The sequence below is a fragment of the Apodemus sylvaticus genome, chromosome 19, assembly GCF_947179515.1.
Source record: "Apodemus sylvaticus chromosome 19, mApoSyl1.1, whole genome shotgun sequence".
NCBI classification, from domain to species: domain Eukaryota; kingdom Metazoa; phylum Chordata; class Mammalia; order Rodentia; family Muridae; genus Apodemus; species Apodemus sylvaticus.
The window spans coordinates 4,318,432-4,337,861 of NC_067490.1; the positions used below are offsets into that span (position 1 = coordinate 4,318,432).

Sequence of the window (19,430 nt, forward strand, 5' to 3'; positions counted from 1 at the left end):
GTACCCATATTCACAAGCAAATGCCCACACAATTAAATACTTTAAAAATGATTTTTAAAAAATATGTAGCAAGCCAGATGTTACAGCACGGGGCAAAGAGGTGTAAACCCGGAAGATGAGAGAGAGGCGTGGGGTACAGGTGAGAGGAAACGGGCCTGAAGGAGGGAAACGGAGCCCGCGGGTGTCTGGGGTTCACAGAGCAGGCGAGCAGTAAATGCAGAGAGCCACAGGCAGAGGTTGGCTGTTGGGGTTCAGGGCCATATAGAGGAGAGACAGCTCTCCCCACTTTGCTACAGCACAGAGAGGCTACTCAGAATCTCCGGCAGGTCACAGCAGGGCACAGCTGTCCTGTGGATGCTAGCCCCATGCTTTGCCTGTCTGGGCAAACACGAACACAGTAGCCCTGTGTCCATCCAGATGTCTGCCTCTGCTGTCCCTCGTGCGTCCTAGGGACCCTCTGCAGGGGACACAGTTGAAGAGGCTGCCTGACATCCCAAGGAGAACTTTCTGGGACAATCGGGTGACATAGCCGCTCTCCCGTCCCTTCTGTCTGGGAGAGGACGGATGATGGATCTGAGTCTCGCGTGTGCCTCAGTGAGGGGAGTTTTTTGAGCTCAAAGTCAACAGTGCATTAATTAAGGGGAACAGCTGCTGCCCAAGTCCTATGATAGATGAGTGACGGATGGCTGTTTACCTTCGTCGCGAGCCGCAAGCCTCTGGAAGGCAGCTCAGAGCGCCTGGGTGTGTGGCCATGTTGAGATTCATGGGCCACAGTTTCTCTCGCCTTCCTGCTGCCTCTTTAGTGGCACACACGCAGCCCAAGGGAGCTGTTTATCACTAGGGATAGACAGGCCTGCAGTCTGGGGACACTCTGGGACTGAGCGGGGAACTGCCCAGGGCTAGGGCTGTATCTCAGTTGGTAGATGCTGGCCCAATATGCACAAAGCCCTCCATCCAATCCTCCACAGCGCACGAGCCCGGCAGTGCACACCTGCAATCCCAGCACTCAGGAGGCAGAGAAGAAGGTGAGAAGCTCAAGGCCAGCCTGGGCTACTGGAGAGCTTATCTCAAAAAGAAAGACGAAAACCCAAAGTCCTCCTAGGTCACAGCCTTGTTACAGGGACGCCTCAGCCCCTCCTCTGACAATCCCCCATGGCCCTATGCTGTCTTCAGAGCATAGGCAAGGGCGTCTGCAGGCCCAGCAGAGCCACCCCACCCCAGTCCGCTAGCGGTTGCGAGTGTTGGGCTCTGGGGCCTTTCGCTGCTTCCTGTTGCCCTGGCTTCTGCTCTTCCCAGGCACAGATCCCTGGGTTAGTTTTCCCACCACTTCAGACAAAACATGCCAAGGGAGAACATACCACAGCGAAGGAAGAGGGACACACAGGCTGGCTCCTTCCTGAGTTGTGTGCTGGGCCCCACAACATGTCCACACAGATGGGGCTGGTGTGGACAGGAAGGAGGCCAAGGCTGGCCATGACTACAGTACATAGCTAGGCTGCCATCTTTCTGGCCAACCAGTCTTTGGGACCCTGCAAAGAGAAGATGAATACCGGTGGCTTGTTCCACGGTTTCCTGAGAGCACCCCAACCCTGCCCACCAGCACTGGCAACAGCCCGGCACAGAGGCAGGAGCTCGCCTCCTTCAAGGGCTTCCCTCGGCCCCGGGAGCCTTGGACTCGGGGCTGCGGGCACAGCGACATGGGCCTGGAGCTCTGTACTGCAGCTCAAAAGGCCTTAAGCGACTCACCTGATGTCCAGTGCCAGGGCAGCCCCGCCCCGCCCCGCCCAGCCACTGCTTTGGGGAGACAGGAAGGACCACAAACAAAACCACGCCCATTCTCAATAAATATTTTATTTTTCCAACAGTTCCACGCCCGATACAAAAGCCATCTTCTGGCCATGAGAACAGGCCTCGCCATGGGTGCCTGCTCAGTCCCTGGTCCTGCTGACCACCCAGACACAAGGCAATGAGCAGATTGCTAAATGGAGACCGTACTTTATTAAGACACAGAGAACAGCAATAGGTCCAAAGGGGGGCGTCCGCGTCTTTGGGAGGCAGCTGCCCTTCACCCCCAGGGGCTATCCTCCTGCTGCTGTGGTGAGGCCCCCACTGCGCGTTTTTGGAGCAGGTCCTCCTAAGCCCAGGGCTAACGGCCCCACTGCGCTGTGTGGCCTGCAGAGGGCAGTGTGCAGCCACCATGCCGCACCCTGCCTGTTCCTGCTAACCAGCCGCCCTGCTAACTAGCCAGGAGCTCTGCTCTCAGTAGGGGAGGGGGCTGGCAGGAGGCCGAGCTCCACCGGCTCAGGCTGCACTTCTGACCTGTAAGAAGCACTGTAAGAAGCACTGAGGCTCCCGAGGCAGCTGAGGCTGGACCCTCGGCGCCTTCCAGATCCCAGCCACCTCTGTTCACTGAGGCTCCCGAGGCAGCTGAGGCTGGACCCGCCGCGCCTTCCAGATCCCAGCCACCTCTGTTCTGTCCCCGACAGCTGCTCCTAAGTTCTAACCTCTTCCCCTTCTGGACAGAGGCCCAAGTGGAATGGGACGGGGTTCTCCCCCATCACCCGGAAGCTCCCTGGAAACAGTGCAAAGACACATGGGCCAAGCTCTCCCCAGGCCCCGCCGCCCCAGCCCACCACCCGGCCCACCTCCCAAGCGAGGGGCTTCAGGACACCGCTGCTGTCTAGCTGCGTGCAGGGTCTCCAGGACTCCAGCCACTGCCCGTCTGTTTTTCCGGGAGAACAGGCCATTCTCTCCTTCCTGTCAGTAATACTGACATAGAGGAGGGGCTCGCCCGTTCTCCTGGCCACCCTAAGTAAGCCCACATGTCCCGGAACAGAGACCAGCAGGGCAATCAAGGCAGGCGTGAATGAGCACCGAAGGTCTGGGTCCTTGCTCGCCCCGGCCGCGTGGCCGGGCCAGGCTGGCTGGGCCAGGCCCTGTCCTATCGCTCCGAGTCAGAGAAAGAGGAGGGCTTAGTCCATCGCCACACCAGCATGTCCTCCCCGGCCACTCGGTGGGACTCGGTCTGGATCCGAGACTCATTGGAAGCCAGGAACTCCACAGCACGGTCCCACACGCGCTTCATGCGCCGCCTGAAAGGAGAAGAGAGCTGAGGCGGAGCCGGGCTGGCGCCATGCCCACCACGCCCAGAGTGCGGCATTTCTAAGCTCTGCCACACTTAGCCAGAGTGGACATGTTGTCAGGCACCACCATGGATGTAGGGCAAAGCAGGGCACTGGGGAGTCCCTCGCCTCCTGGGCTCCACACACCTTAGTGTGGCTAAGGGGCGGATACCCAGGACCATGGGGACTGTGCGTAGCTCAGATGCAGACCGTGACGCAGGACACGCTGGCGTGAAGACGGGCTAAGGAAGATGGGAAAGCCACCCCACATGGTCCTGAAATATTTTTGTTGGGAAGGGGACACACAGAACAGTGATTGGCTCCCACTGACTCCTAAAGACAAGTCTCCTTTCTTACAAGCGTCACTTGTCCCTGTCCCCACAATGCTGTAATCTGGATGCTCTGATTACCCGACATGCTACAGACTCAAAGAGCTTAGAGGACAGGGTGCCAGCCTCAAGCCAGGTCCTGAGGAGGGGGAACCTCATCGGCAGGAGAGCCTGGCCTGGCAGACGGGGGCTCAGGAGATGGTCAGAGCTGTGGGGTGGGCTCAGACCCACTACAGGTCAGCTCCCTACAGCTGTGCCTGCCTGTGAGGCCTAGGTGACACAGCTGCAGTCAGGGTTCCCATTGGGAAATGTGTGTCGGATCAGGACAGTCAGAAGGCCAACAGCCCTGTCCGTGCTGTGTGCCTGGGACTGGCGTGCCAAACTTCAAGGCCACCTCTCAGCACCTGTCCCTGCCACTGCCCGTGTCACCTGGATCCCTCCTCTTCCTTCCGCTGCTCTAATGTCCCCAGGGCGTGGACGCTGAATCTCCCCTTCCGCGGCCCACAGTGAGTGGTTGGCAGTCCCCTGCGGAAGTGGCTGGTGCACTGTGGCCTTTGTACCGCGCCGTTCAGTGCAGCCCTCTGCACGGCAGTGCAAGTCACTGTATGAGGGCGAGGCCCACAAAGGCTGGCTGCACAGGAGTCTGGGTGCAGCCAGTGGCTTCCCTGGGAGACGAGAGCTGAGTATGACCCGGGGACACACAGGCTGAGCTCTCAGAGAAGCAGGGACCCGTCTGCAGCCTGCAGGGAGATGGAGCCGCAGCTGCCCAGGGCACGCACGTGGCTGGAGAGCAGCCAGGACTTTGGTTCACAGAAAAACTGCTACTAGAGGCCTCGGCCCAGGAGCAGGGCCAAGAGACCCCAGCACTCAGGAGCGACCCACAGGGATCGTCAGTTCAAGACCTGCCTGGGCTACAAAACAAGAGTCTGTTTCAATGAAACAGAGCAAACAAAGCCGCAGACCTGCAAATGCTCTCGTCGGACTCCCTGGCTGCACAGAAGGGCAGCGCGGTGACAGGGCCCGGCGCAGCTACGCCGAGTGCTACCACAGCAGTCCAAGTCAGGCCTTCTTCGCGTCCCAAACCCTGGGCTTCCTCATCCACACATGGCCTCCACTGTCCTGAGGTCTGTGGGTAACGTGACGACCAGGAGACTGTGACCTCTGAGCATCACGGGGCATGTGGCCGGGGACACACAGCCAGTGAACAACCCAGTCTACACTGACACCGGGGAGGACCCTGCCGGATGCCCCATCTCCACCGGCCATGTCTGACTTCAGGGTCACAGTCGCAAAGTCTAAAAAGCTCCCCCCTCTCCTTGCCAGTGACCGACTCAGACAAAGGGATGCTGGTCTGCAGAACCCCAAGGGTGTCCCCAAAGGCGGCTGGGAGGTTTCCATTTTCTGTCAGCGGTGACTAGGCACCAGCAGGCTGACAGCATCCACCGGGAGGGATGGCTGCCCCAGGCGCTGAGCGTGGAACCTGACTCATGGGAACAAGAGACCATCTACAGCTGGCACCCGAGGGGACTGGGCCGCAGACGGGCAGTCTGCAGAGGCCTGCTGATGGCCTGGTCCTCCTGCCTGGCTTTTCTGCCACAGAGCAGAGCCAAACGAGCAGTGGGGGCAGACAGTCATTCATTCACAGGAGGCTAACTCTGTGGGCTGCTGATGCTGCAGTCTGGGCTGCCCCGCCCTCCATGGTCTCAGTGGTCGCCCCGCCCTGCAGCAGGACTCACCTGCTCTGAGGGGGGATCAGACTGTCCCGCACGTGAAGGATGCCCACGTATGGGTAGCGCTCCATGTCCTGCTCCCAGTCCACATAGTGGTCCTGAACCACATCTGCAGAGAGAGCGAAGCAGTTAGCGCCGGCCTGCCGGGTCCGGGCGCCTCCCCCGGGGACACGCACCTATAATCTTCTTCACCATCTCATACATAGCCTGCTCTTCCTCTTCCAGCTTCCGCCATCGGTACTTCAGGAGGATCAGCAGCCCCCACAGGAAGGCCAGGCCTGGAACAGAAGGAGCATCAGCCCCCACTGAGTGAGGACAGGCCACCGTCACCTAGGTGCCCCAGGTCCCCCTTCCCAGCCCATCTGAGCCTCACATCATCTTCCCGCTCATGGGCAGGAGCCCATGCTGCACACTGATGCCAAGTGTTTGTATGTTGGGATCCTGACAGCTCAGGGGGCCTTCCTAGCTCTGCCTCCGCGCTCGGCATCCTCCCCGCCTCTTCCCATCTCTGCAGACATTTGCAGCTTTCTGGAGTAAAACTAGGCCAAGGTCCCACGGCACCTCCTGAGAGGAACTGGTCTGTGCACTGGGACCCCAACTGGGCCCCAGGGCCCACGCATCTCAGGGTGGCCGACAGGCTCCTGCCCACCCAAGGACATACATATCTACTTGTAATACCTACCGATCCAGCCACCAAGCCCTGAGGGTAAAGACAGCCAGGGCAGAGGCCGGCCTGTTATCTCCTGTTCTATGAGCCAGCTCCCAGGTGCACAGGGTGAGACGACCCCTTCAGTGTCCCTGACTTACAGGAAGGGACAGGGCAGCCCAGCGGCCGTGAGGACTTACACCAGAAGAAGATGAGCACGTGGGTGACTGCAGTGAGCAGGGCGCGGCTGAGGCGGCAGCCAACGCCCATCCGGGGCCGGGCGGACTCCAGGCAGGCCACTTTGTCCACTGTGGTCACCAGCTCGGACGGGTCTTCCCCTTTCAGCCTGAAACAGGACATGGCTATAAACATAGTGCAGTGGGAGCCCCACTCCGCCAGCAGGCGAGGGCGTGGGAGGAGCGGAGGCTTCCACTGCAGGAGCAGCCCGCAGTCCTGCCTGTGCTCTTGCTTGCAATTTCCCACACTGGCTGCTTAGAAAGAAGGAAGCTTTAAAGATGGCAGCAAGCTTGAACCCCTGCCGCTGAAGTGGCGTCCCCCTCTGCCGGGTCTTTGACAGCCTCTCTCAGCATGCAGAAGATTAAGCTGTAAATTGGATTCCCACCTCCTAGCATAGAGAAATGGGAATGTTTACTGAGTCCCTGGTTTTGCTTGCCGAGTGGCAAGAACTGAAAGACAGAACCAGGGAGGCAGGCTGCGCCTCTCTTCTGTGAGAAGCAGGCACAAAAACTGTGTCTGTGTAAACATCAGGGAGCACCCATGAGGCAAGGGGCAACTGGGGGACACCAGGTGGCGAGGGGCCAATCTCCAGCTGAGCAGCGGTGAGGTGACTTGAGGAGTCGCAGGACAGGACGCCATGCCCACACCACACACTCCTAGAACGGCTGCCATGAGGCACCCCATTCCCTGCTCCCGGTTTCAACGCTGGCTGGCTGAGCTGGCTCACTCCCCTCCCAGCCGCCTGGCCAGCAGGAAAAGGCAAGTGTCCTCATTCTCCCACAGGAGCTCCAGAGAGCACTGTGGAGGAGAAAATCCGTATTCTCCTCTGCCTTTCCCCACCCAGGAAAATCGCTGAGCCGCTCAGGGCAGCCGGTTTGAAGCCATCGGATCTTAATAATGGCGTGCATCCGGTTACCGAGCGCTTGGCCGAGCTGCCCGAGGGTCCGCGCTGGATGCGCTGTGATGGAATTAGTCATTTGGGTGGATTAGAGAAGAGAACAAAATCCCAGAGTGTGTGCTATTATCAGGAGCTGGAACCTGAACACAGGCTCTGACAAGGAGCAATGGAGAGGACTGGGCCCCACCCCTCCCGCAAGGCTGCTGGGCACACCCCCAGCCCCAAGAGGGTTGCTATCTGTGCTAGCGGGGCTTGCCAGCAACGGAAAGTCAGGGAACTGCCAGGTCAGAACAGAGCCCAGCATTCCCCAGGCCTCTGCAGACTGAACGAAGCCAAGGCAGGGGAGGGCTTCACCTACACAGGGCACGCTGCAGCCCAGGGGAGGGCTTCACCTACACAGGGCACGCTGCAGCCCAGGGGAGGGCTTCACCTATACAGGGCACGCTGCAGCCCAGGGGAGGGCTTCACCTACACAGGGCACGCTGCAGCCCAGGGGAGGGAGCCCAGGATATCTCCGTCCCAGCAGGACACGAGCAGGAGTTAGCAGGCCTCGGCCAGCAGGCTCGGACCCCAACCCCTGGACGGGCAGTGCTGTTATCCAGTTGGCAGCCGCACAGGCCTGCCCTTGCTGTCAGCGAGGAGTCAGCGCAAGGGTGGGACAGGGCAGCCCGGGCCCCGGGACAGCACCACACTCACCAGATGCCCACGTCCTTGTTGCTGGTCAGAATCCAGGTCAGCGCGGCCTTAAACCTCGCAGAGGGGCTGCTGGTCACGTTCTGTGGGCAGATATGGGGGTGAGCCCTGCCCGGAGGCCGCAGCCAGGCCATCATCTGAGTCTTGACAGCCTTCTCCTCAGTCTCCCACACACCACACGCACAGCAAACAGGCAGGGAGATAAGCTGGGCTGAGGGGAGCTAGGAAGAGGGCGGCTGAGGCGCAGAGCAATGCAGGGCTGAGGCAGGGCCGGCCATGACATGGCCCCAGCAGCCCTGAAGTGCATGACCACCATGGAGGGGCACGAGGAAAGACAAATGGACGCAGAGGCCTAAAGGAGTCGAAAGGGGAGAGGGACAAGGGACAGGGAAGGGACAGGAGACAGGGCAGGGGACAGGGCAGGAGGCAGGAGACAGGGCAGGAGGCAGGAGACAGGGCAGGAGACAGGGCAGGGGACAGGACAGGGGACAGACAGGGCAGGGGACAGAGCAGGGGACAGGGCAGGAGACAGAGCAGGAGACAAGAGACAGGGCAGGGGACAGGGCAGGAGACAGAGCAGGGGACAGGGCAGGAGACAGGGACAGGAGACAAGGACAGGAGTCAGGGGACAGAGGCAGGAGACAGGGCAGGAAACAGGGCAGGGGACAGGGCAGGAGACAGGGCAGGGGACAGGGCAGGAGACAGAGCAGGGGACAGAGGCAGGAGACAGGGACAGGAGACAGGGACAGGAGTCAGGGGACAGAGGCAGGAGACAGGGCAGGAAACAGGGCAGGGGACAGGACAGGAGACAGGGCAGGGTGGCGGTGCCTCCACTGCTTGGGGAAGCGGGGCTTGAAGAGAGGGGCGGCCTGCCACGGGCGTCCCGGGAGGACCGGCGCGGTTACTCACTGCTATGTACTCCTGGGCCTCCAGAACAGGGATGCATTTGCTTTTTAGCTTCTCGGGATTGCCACACTCAAAATTACCTAGGAGGGGAGAGACACCCTCAAACACAGAGAAGAGGTGAAGAAATTACTCAGAAATGACCCAAAAATGCAGTGAGGATCAAGTCATCAGCTTCTAATGGGAAGCCTGCGGCCGGGTGGCACTTGCTTCTGGGGGCATCCTCACTCTCAGCAAGATCAAAAGCCACTTAGCTTGGAGCGATTCCAGATCATTAAAACCTGACCTGCAAAGCAGGCCAGCGATTTGCATTAAATGACAGAAAAGCTGCCCAATGCCGAAGCCTGTTTGCGGCTGATCCCTAGACGGAACAGAGAGCTGTGGAAGGTACCAGGACGGTGCTATAAATAGACAGGGCCTGGGAAGGAGAGAGGCGGGAGGCCGGCTACAGACACTCTGAGCTGACACATGCTGGAGCCTGGAGGGGTGGGCAGAGGACCGGGAGGGGCACTATCTATCTATCCATCTACTGTGAGGTGAGCTGGCAGGCCAGGCACGCTCGGCAGCTCCTCTGGCACTCTGGGAGGCTGGCTCAGCCTGGCAGGTATGTGTCTGTGTGCACGGGCAGAGGGGCGGCTTTGGCTCGCCCTCCGACACGACACAGCCCCGCTCTTGGCCCAGAGGTCCCTGGGACCAGGCCGCTTCTCTGCTCTCCTGCCAGGGCGGGGTCAGCCTCGCCTAGCAGGTACCTCCATGGCCGCCCATGGATTTCCTGTCTCCTTTCCACCCAGAGCTTTGTCAATGAGGCTAAGCGAGGACTCGGAGACTTGGCCTCCTTGGCCTCGCTCGCCTGCCCCTCCCTGTGAGCACACGCCCAGGCCAGCCTGTCCTAGCACAGGACTTTCTAGGTTGGTGGAGCTCTGCCACAGCCGCCCGCGTGTGACCCGCTGTCCCCTGTGGCCGCCCCTCGCTGCTCTGAGAGTTCTTCTCTCTCCTACCCTTCCTTCCCAACCTTTTAACCCTGAACACCAACAGGACAGACAAGGACAGAGGAGAAAGGGGCGACTTCCTGCTGAGTAGGAGTTTGAATTTAGCCCTCAGGATAGCTAATTTCTTCTTCTTTGTGCAGATGCTAACGAACCACAACCAACAGCAGCAACCAATAGCAACCAACCCCCCCTCCATGCCTCTGGGCCTAGCACATACACACCCTCTGAAAAGGACCAGAATTCCAAACCATCTGCCACCGACGAAGCCCCACCCTGCCAGAGCATTTGGCAAATCAAGGTCGGCCGCAGCCCCAGACTCCACACCTGCCACACCGGGATTAAAATGAAAACACATTTCCATAATATTCCTGTGTTTTTCAAAGAAACCAAAATCCTCACCAGTCTTAGGAGCCTACAAGCAGCCCGTGGGCAGGACCCCGGCAGTAACCTCACACCCTCCCAGGGCCAGGACACCTCCACCAGGATAAAGGAGGCGGGCTTCACACACCCTGTCAGCTGGCTGGCCGCAGGAGACTCCAGCTCTTGCCTTGAAGGCAGCAGGTCCAGGGCCCTCAGTGGCTGAAGGACCAGCTCTGGAAGGTGGCCGGAGGGCAGCTACTTGGACCTACTGTGGAGCAGAACGCCTCCAGCTCAGGCTGCCTACAAACCACCTACGGCTTTCCTACAAACAAGGACAAGACCCGGGACCAGTGCCTCGGGACCAGGGGATACCCAAGGCCTGGGCCCTTGCAACCAACACAAGGCCCCAAAGCACGATGGGACAGAATCTCATGCCTGCCAAACCCATGTTTTTGTGGACCCAGAGAAGAGTTTGAGAAGCAAGACCCAGGCCTGTCCTGAAGCCCCCAGCTTCTGATGTGGCTGGGCTGTCTTGGCTGTGGGGGTGGGGGTGGGGGGGGGGAGTGGGGGGGGTAGCTACTCACCTGCTTGAATGGCCAGGAAGTTGTACAGCTCATGCAACAGCTCCAGCAAGGCTGCCTTCTGCTTGGCCTGACAGAACTGAAAGGCAGGGAGAGACTGGTCAAGGTCTGTCTGTGTCTGCAGCCAGACTGCTGTGCCCACCTGGACAGCAAGGAACACCTCTAAATTTTAGGGGCTTTTCTGGTTTTTGAGGCAGTCTTATGTAGACCAGGCTGGCCAAGACATGGTTAAGGCTGACGTTTAATTCTGACCCTCCTGTCTCTGTCCGCTGAATGCCGGGATTACCTGCCTGCGCTGCCATGCCTGCTTTCTGGGTGCTGGAAACAGATCCCGGGCCCCATGCACGCGAGGCCCTCACTCTAAACTGAGCCACGTGCCCGGCCCCCACCTCCTGGCTTTATAAGGCGGCCGGCCGGCGGGGAGAGAGTCGCTGAGGGACTGGCTCTGTGGAACACACACAGCAGAGTGGCAAAGGTATGGCTACCCACGGCTCTGACCCGACTTTAGCAGATGGCAGCAGGGCTTGCGGAGGTCGGAGGTGGGAGGGGACGGTGCCAGACGGGAAGACGGCCGATTAAGACAACACGGGCCCCAGCCCGTCTCTGCATTCTCCACAGTGGAGGGAGAAAGAAAAAGTGTCGGAATCACGGCTGCCGAAAAGATTAAGAACACTCACGTACCTGATACTTAAATGTTTATATGGATTTTGGGTGACCTAAGGCCACCCAAAGGAAACTCAGCAAGAACCTCACAGGGAGCAGAAAGCGTGTCCCTGCCTGTGGGCTCCTGCCCACCTGCCACGTGCCCCCAAAGTAGCCAGAGAATGAATGTTGCCTGGACATGCCCAGACTTTGCCTTCCTGTGTAGATGCAGGACTGGTTACAAATCTAAAATGGAGCCCAAAGCCCCAGGCCCCAGCGGCTGCTGCTACAGCTCGTTAGCTCTGCAGTGCAGCCGGGACCTGCAGGGCGTCTGTCTGAGCGCCTCTTAGGAAGGCCAGCACTGAGCATGCTCTTCCTTCCATTGGAGTCTACCAGCTCCACAGACTGTGCAGGACCCGGGACTAGAACCAGGAACCCTGCCTAACAAAAGGGAAGAACATCAGAGGGGTTGCATGGAAAGTTCTATTTTTCTTATTTCTGCGTTTGTTCCTCTCTTTGGCTGCCTGTTTCTGGAGCACACTGTCTAACCATCAGCCCAATTTTATGACAGAAAGCAGATTAAACTTATTATGAGCCTGGTTTTGCAGAACAACTGGGGAGCAAAACTGCTTGGCAGTAAGAGCCCTAAGGGAGTGTCATAAACCACCGCAAACAGGACGGTCAGCAAGCAGCCAAGGTGTAGCGGCATCTGCCGCAGGCTGGCCCTTCATCAGCAAGGGAACAGTCAATGCAGGGGTGCCATCTCTGGGCCAGCCCCCGGGCTGCAGAGGCCTGGCGCCCATACTTAGTAATTAGAGCACTACCCATGCCCTCTGGCAGCACAGGCTTCCCCTGGTAGGATTTACAACCGGAGAATTTACTGCCTCCTATCTTCCTCAGAACCGCTCTGCATTAACAGCTCACATGATCTGTGGGCCGAGGACCACTTGCCTTCCCCAAATGTTATTTGTGGGGGATGCGAGGGCTTCATAAAACAAGCTGAACACATTGGTTAAGAGGGCTAATTCCCCTTACCACGTGATGCGTCAGAGACGGACGCACACCAGAGGCAGGCTAAGACTGCGTGCGGACTCAGGGCTGGACCCTGGGCGCCTGCCCCCATCCCCCTGGACTGACTGCGGCAGAGCCAAGGCCTCCGGTGCAGTGCTCCTGCTGACGGGGTGTGTCTGTACGGAGTCTGGGGCTGGACCCTTCCATATTTCAAGTACCGCTGTGCTCCCCAAACTGAATCTGACACAAACATCACAGAACACGATGTGATTCGGGCTCGTTCTGGGCAGCGCTCCCTGAAACCGATCCTTGCATCGTCTGGGCAAGTTTATGTCTTGGCAGAGCTCCGAGTCCTCAGGAAGACTCACAGAAGGCGATCAGATCAAACTTACCTCATCTGTTTTTCTCTCACAGTCCACCGGCAGCAATTTCACTGAGACCGAGAAAAGAAAGAGAGAAAGGTTAAAAGCAGGCCCAGGAAACAGAGACCTCTCAAGACCCAGGGGAAGCAGAACTTGGCTGACACAAAGGTACAGACGGGAAGGTCTGTCTCTCAGTGGCCCGTGTACAGTGCGGGTTCAAAGGCCCAAGGGCCCCCATGCTGGGTCAGGACACTGGTAGCTGGGGCCGCTTGCCAGCTGTGCGTGGACCAGCAGCTGTAGATTCCTGGGTAACTTGACCTCAGTTTCTGCTCCTGTGAAACGGGATGGCATGGGCCTTCCTAACAGGAATGCACACAGCTCTAATCCCAGCGCTCAGGTTAGCACAGGAGGACAGCCTGGGTGTGAGGCAGGCCTGGGCTACAGAGAGGATGTAGCAAGAAACAAAACCAGAGGCTGGGAGAAAGGGCTCCACTACTGTTGCAGGGGGCCTGAGTTTGAATCCCAGCATCCACAAGGCTGCTTACAACCATGTGTAACTCTAGTTCTGCAGACTCCGTGGCCCTCTTCTGGCCTCTATGGGTACTGCATGTGTGTTGTGCAGATGCACCTGTAGGCGAGTCACATACACATCAAATAAAAAAAAAGGTAAGAACCCAATGGCCTTTGCTGCTTAACTCAGGGAGTTAGGCTCAAACAAGAAAACAAACATGCAGAAAAGTCTTACGAACTGCAAGGACGGTATGTCAAATAAGAATATGTGTTATGGCGGGAGGGAACTCTAGGGACCCTGAAGCCTGCCTTAACTCATCTTAAGCAGAGTAGCACCCAGCACTGTGACATCCCTGAGTGCGTACAGCACCGGTACCGTTCGCTGACACTCACCTCTGTTAACCTCTAGCAGACCTACGTTATTCCCAGGGTGGACAACAGCTCCAGCAGTAGAGCTGTGCCTGGGGCACCAGTGTGGCCAATAGTCCCCATTCCTCACAACGCCTAAGACGCTGGCTAGGCTTTTCCCCCCGCATTTCAGCTACTCCTAATTGTGGGAAGATGTCACCCTGACTCAAGGCTGGCAATGGTGTTAACCACGAGCATGTGTAGGAAAGAAAACAAACTGTTGTTTTATACCTAAATTTGTACCAAAACGACCTGGGTTTGGCGATTCCGGTCTATAATTTCCAGAAAGCAATGCAAGATCATAGGTGTGAAGCCATCCTGAGTTAGAGTGAGTTTGAGGCTAGCCTAGATAACTTATAAGACCCTGCTTCAGAGTCGTTTTCAAAAGTCAGCTAGGGAGTGTAGCTCAGTGGTAAGATGCTTTGCCTCACCTATGTGAGATGGTCACTAACTATAGCCCCTCATGCCAGAGGGAGTGCTTTTCTTCTTTTGTTAGAACCAAGAGTATCAGGCAAAAATCCCTTTGGGCAGACACCGGTCCTCAGCTACTCAGGAGGCTCGGTCTCTCACACCCCTCAAGGGATGCGGGGTCATTTAACGGAGTGTGGGCACAGATGTCTAGGAAGTTGCCTGACTCACAGGCCCTCTCCCAGCACAGCCCGAGGCCGCTGCCAGCCTCAGAAGCACCCCAGTGGTAGCAGTTTAAGGTTAAGAAACTCTGCCACAACCCTGCCCTAGGCAGGGCCAGGCTCCTTTTGACAAATGAAGGCCCGGTGGTGCTGTTTTTTGTTGCTACAAAGCTGAGACCACAAGCAGGCATTCCCAGAAGGCAGGGGGAAATGTCTGGAGTCTTCAAAGCGGTTCTCAAGTGTGACTGAGCAGGAAGTCAAAAGGGAGGAACAAGAGGGGCAGGGGAGGGCTCTGTCAGGAGTGGGCGTGTGGCTGTGTCCCGGCTCCTAGCAGTGGCTGCAGGGGAGACTCTAGAAAGATGGGAGACAGGAAAGAGCAGAGAGTGGAGGCAGAAAGTGAGGGCTGGAGGTGAGAGAAGGCCGTGGCTCGCAAGGCGCGACGGGGACCCGTGCCCGGGGCCCTCCCCTGCGCCGGCCCGGGACGTACTGTTGTCCTCCGCCTCCTGCGGCGCCGAGGGCTTGCCCATCTTCACCCAGAGGATGGCCAGGAAGGCCAGCAGCAGCCCCAGGCTGGCCCAGAGCAGGAGCCGCGACAGGCAGCGCTCCAGCCGCCGGCCCGCCTCGGGTCGGGCCCGCACCGCGCCCGCAGAGCCGGGGCGCGAGCCCTTCAGGCCGGGGCGCGTGTCGGCGCCGAGGAGCGCCGAGTGTGGCCGCGCAGAGGCCGACGACGGGGCCCACCAGTGGCGGACCCGGCCCGGGGCGGCCCTGTCGGGCGTCCGCGCATCCTCGTCGTCCTCGGAGCTGCCCCGGACCGAGGCGCGGCGTCGCAGCGACCCGGGCCCGGCGTGGGTCGGGTAGGAGAGGCCGCGGCTTGCGGCCCAGGGAGCGGCGGAGGCCCCGAAGTTGCCGTAAGGCCCCGAGGAGTCGGAAGCCGCGCTCGGGGCCGGCGGGGACAGCCAGGGCTCCGACCGCAGGACGCCCGCGGCGGGCCGCGCGCGCAGCGGCGCTTCCTCTCGTAGCCGGGCCTCCTCCCGCTGACGCTCGGGGCCCCGCGGCCGGGCCTCCTCCCGCAGCCGCTCGTCGTCGCGCAGCCGGGCCTCGTCCCGCAGGCGGCGCAGCTTGTTGCGGTAGACGTTCCGAGTGGTGTCGGTGATGGGGCCTGGCTGGAAGCCCAGGGCCTGCAGCTCCCGCCGCAACTCCAGGTCCGACAGGCCGGCCATGGCCAGGACACCGCCCCCTCGCCCGCCCCCGGCGCGCACCGCACCCGGAACTGCTCCCGCCGGCAGCCGCGGCGGAGCGGGCGGGGCCGCGCGCCATGATGGGAAGGTCGGCTCCGAACGCCATCTTGGGAAGGGCGGCGCCTGGAGGGCCTGTCCGCCATGATGAAAAATGTCCCTGTCGGCCTGGAGCCGCCATGTTGGTGAGGTCCAAAGGGTTGGTCTGGTTACTATTTTATTTGCGTGTGTGTGTGTGTGTGTGTGTGTGTGTGCCCGCGCGCGCGCGCGCTTTCATCTCTTCCCCCGCCCTCTAGCTTACCTTTGTCTGTTAGACCTAGCAGTGTTTATCCTAACGCTTGGTAAACATTCAATAAAATGTTGATTTACTTAATGGATGAGTTGCCCAAAGGTGTAAGAAAACCACCGCCAATAATAGAGATCCGGCCCATTTGCTAGTCTCTGTATGGGCGTGGGGGCTGATGGTTGGATTTAGATGGTGGAGTAACCGCCAGGCTAGCTTTCCCAGGCCTTGCCTTCAGGCATGAATTTGGTGGACACTGAAACTTCAAGAGTGTGCACCTGTGGGGCTGGAGAGATGGCTTTGCCCTTAAGAGCACTTGCAGAGGAGCTGGGTTTGGACATCAGTGGCTGGGTACAGTCACGGATAATTCCAGTTCCGGAGGATCTGATATTCTTTCTCTTCTGGTTTCTGCTGGCACTGCATGAACCTGGTGCACATACATGTGGGTAAAACACTCCTGCATAAAATAAAAATAAATATATTTTTTAAAGTGCAGCTCTGGGACAGATTGATCCTCGGGCCACAGATGACCCTAAATATCCTCATGGGTAGATCCCTATACTCTGGACTTCTAGGGACAGATACCTTTGTCGTAGGTTCCCTGGGGCCAATGAGCCTGCTAAGAGGAGGCTTTGTGGTACCTGGTGGAATTCTCTTGGGTGGTGGGATGGCGAGGCCCCTGTGCCCTGTTGTCTTATGGTTTAGGGGATGATCTGCAGAGTCCTGCAGTTTGATTTTCAATCTGCCACCATTTAGTGTGTAGTAATTTCCAATTAATATTTCTAGCCTGCTTCCCATACCTCCCTAGAGGACTGCTGTTAGGATTAGAAGAGACCCTCAGGACAGGGCCTGGAACACCATCCCACCTCAGCCAAAGCTGTGCAGTGTTGGGAGACTTGGGGGTGGGGGAGGTTATGTGGTTATGTGAGGGGTCAGAGGAAGTGTGGACAAGTGGAAGCAAACACAGTTCACGGCCTCACCCCCTCCCCCTTCCTGTTCCTCCTACCCCCCTTCATCACCTCCCTTTGCCTGGCAATATTGTGGCTCTAGCTTACATTCAGTTCCCTTCCCAGCCCCTTCCTGGAGGTCTCCCTACAGCTCTACCTGCCGCCCTCCACCCTCCACCCTCCCTGCCTTCCCTGAGACCCCTGGCCGTGCTCCTCTGTCAGAGTTTCATTGCTCTGCAGCTTGTTAAACCCCAGGAGTGTTCGGTGCCGGCCACACAGCTGGGAAAATTACAGCCTCGGCAGCGCTGGGCTCCTGCCGCTTGCCTCCCTTTCCCCCCACCCCCACCCCACCCCCGACTTAGCCGCTCCCATGTGGCGTGATTTCTCTCACCAAGTGTTGTTTTCCTTTTCTCTGCCTGTGTTTGTGCGGAGTGCCATGGATTTGATATAGTGATTGCCTAACACATATACCACATAATAGTATTTTATTTCTTTCTGAAGCACTGTTTGCATGACAAATGAGTTGGTAACATTCGAGCAGCTCCTGGCAGCTGTATGGCTCAGTCTATCCGAAGCACAAGCAGCCTCTCGACTTCCACACTGGCCGAGCGAGCGCGTCCTAAGAGCGCAGGAAAGGGATGCTCCCAGTGAACGCTGGAGTGCCGCAGAGACCTGTCTCGTCACAGTGAATCTGAGGGTGCTGAGGAACCATGGCCAGTCTCGGAACACCCCCCCCCCCCAGTGGTGGTACCATTAAGGCATCCTCTGTAGCCTCTCCCGCACACACAAATGGCGCATAGCAAGCTGTATTGCCCTCCCTCTAGCCTAGAACTCAGTGTCAGCCTTTAGCTGCCTTGGCTTGCCCGTTGGCTCCATGGGAGGCTTCTGGCTTTGTCTTCTGGGTTTCGTGGTCCTAGGCATAGTGTATCAGCAATCCCCAGCCCCAGCCACTCACACGGGATCTGCCCCTCAGTTCCCCTTTTCTGCCCTTCAAAAAGAGCCTTGGGGGTGCCCCTGTTTCTCTGACTTCCCAGCCTTGTCTGTTCTTTCTGGGGTTTAGACCACCGTGGTCCTCCCACTGTGCTCCTCCGTGATTCTCCATCCCCAAGACTCTCACTCGGTTGGTAGATTTGCTGGGCTGTGTCCACGAATCCCCTGAAGGAGCTCACCTCTGTTTCCTAGCTGCCTCTGCCCCTTGTCCTGTCAGAGCCCCCCCCCCCCCAAAGGGGTCTGCCTGGCATGGAAGGCATACGTGTCAAAATGGAAGAAGCACGGGGTCACTGGCTGCTAGCTAGCTCTACTTCTCATTACGGTGTGTGTGTGTGTGTCTGAGTGTGTAAGTGTAATTGTATAAGTGTCTGACTGAGTGCATGTGTAAGCATGTGTTGTGTCTGATTGTGTCTGAGTGTGTAAGTGTAATTGTATAGGTGTGTAAGTGTGTGACTGAGTGCATGTGTAAGTATTTATTGTGTGTTTTGCTGTGTGTGTCTGAGTGTGTAAGTATAATTGTATAAGTGTATGTGTGACTGAGTGCATGTGTAAGCATGTAAGCATTTATTGTGTGTTTGTGCTATGTGTGTGTCTGAGTGTGTAAGTGTAATTGTGTGTGTCTATAAGTGCATAAGTGTATGACTGAGTGCACGTGTGTGTATTGTGTAAGTGTGCTGTGTCTGAGTGTGTAAGTGTAATTGTATAAGTGTGTAAGTGTATGACTGAGTGCTCGTGTAAGAATGTAGTGTGTGTGTGAGTGTGTAAGTGTAATTGTATCAGTATGTGGGTAATCTGTTAATCTGTAAGTGCATAAGTGTGTAACTGAGTGCACATTAAGTGTGTATTGTGTAAGTGTGTGTGTGTGTGTGTGTGTGTGAGAGAGAGAGAGAGTAAGGTGCACGGCCCTTGCTGTGGCCGGTCTTCTTGACCTATTAAAGGCAGAGAGAAAAGACAAAATGTTGAGCCTGTGGCTGTTTATAGCCACATGCACACCAGCAGCAGAGGTGACGAGTTGCTGAAACGCTCCTGGTCCCCATCACTTCACGCCGCTCCCCTTGTGCCAGCCTCTTCCTGTGTCAACAGAGCCCCGTAATAAAAATGGCCAGAAATCTTTCATGGTTCCATGTCTTTCCTCTTCCCCCTCCCTGCTGGGGAACAGCACATTCATCCGGTCAGTAATGCCCAGCGTGCGTTCTTGACCCACATGGCTGAGACCCTCAGCTGACCTGGGCTTCCTTTGAACCACATGGTAGCAGCATCCCACAGCGGGTAGGGTGTGTGGGGTGTTGGGGGAGTGCAGTCGAAAATGGGGCTCAGACTCCACCAGTGTGGCCTCGAGAGGACCCGGCTCCTTGTCACCTCATCTCAGTGCCTCACACAGAGGGGCCACCCGCCAGCTCTCCCCCAGTCCGTAGGTCAGGTCACAGGGAAATGTGGGCGCAGGCTCAGTGAGCTGCTATGCCACTTGCTCTGCAGTCTCTTGGGAACTAAATGACAAGCTCTCTCGCCCTCTGGACCACACATTGGTGTCTGAGGGCGAGCCTTTCTTCCCAGGCGCGGAACAGGATGTATCACCAGTGTCAGTAACACGCTGTGTATAAAGAAGGCGCATGCTTTCAGACCGCGTTCTTCAGGGCTTTGTCCATGATTAGATTACACTAAATTACAGAGGACGGATACCAGGCAATTACGCTCTGCTTTTAACTATTCAGTCCCATGGTTAATCCCTGCACCTCAGTCATTCCGAGACCCCACCAGCGCGGTTAGGGAGTGGGCACCTCATCATCTCCATCTTGTGAGGCCAGGCTCAGGTCACACAGCTGTTATCTGTGTCCTATCTCAAGAACAAGCCTGCCTACCAGGGGCTAATCTCTCAGCCACCTTAACTCATCGTGGGGTTCCTGCATACGGTGCTTTATGAGTCT

The 19,430-nt window shown here is 57.9% G+C and overlaps 1 protein-coding gene across 2 annotated transcripts; it reads right to left on the bottom strand.

The window, feature by feature from the left end:
- Positions 1-1,835: 1,835 nt before the first annotated feature.
- Positions 1,836-15,307, bottom strand: Lemd2 (LEM domain nuclear envelope protein 2). Of its 2 annotated transcripts, none has more exons than XM_052163488.1 (9): positions 14,538-15,307; positions 12,534-12,574; positions 10,492-10,567; positions 8,565-8,641; positions 7,659-7,738; positions 6,028-6,173; positions 5,358-5,459; positions 5,188-5,290; positions 1,836-3,092 (listed from the first exon to the last, which is right to left on the bottom strand). In XM_052163488.1, exons 1-9 carry the CDS (start codon positions 15,268-15,270, stop codon positions 2,942-2,944), a joined length of 1,509 nt encoding a protein of 502 aa, XP_052019448.1. In that variant the 5' UTR covers positions 15,271-15,307; the 3' UTR covers positions 1,836-2,941. The 2 variants fall into 2 exon arrangements, with proteins under 2 accessions (XP_052019448.1, XP_052019447.1); XM_052163487.1 differs by having other exon boundaries at positions 5,358-5,486.
- Positions 15,308-19,430: the final 4,123 nt, after the last annotated feature.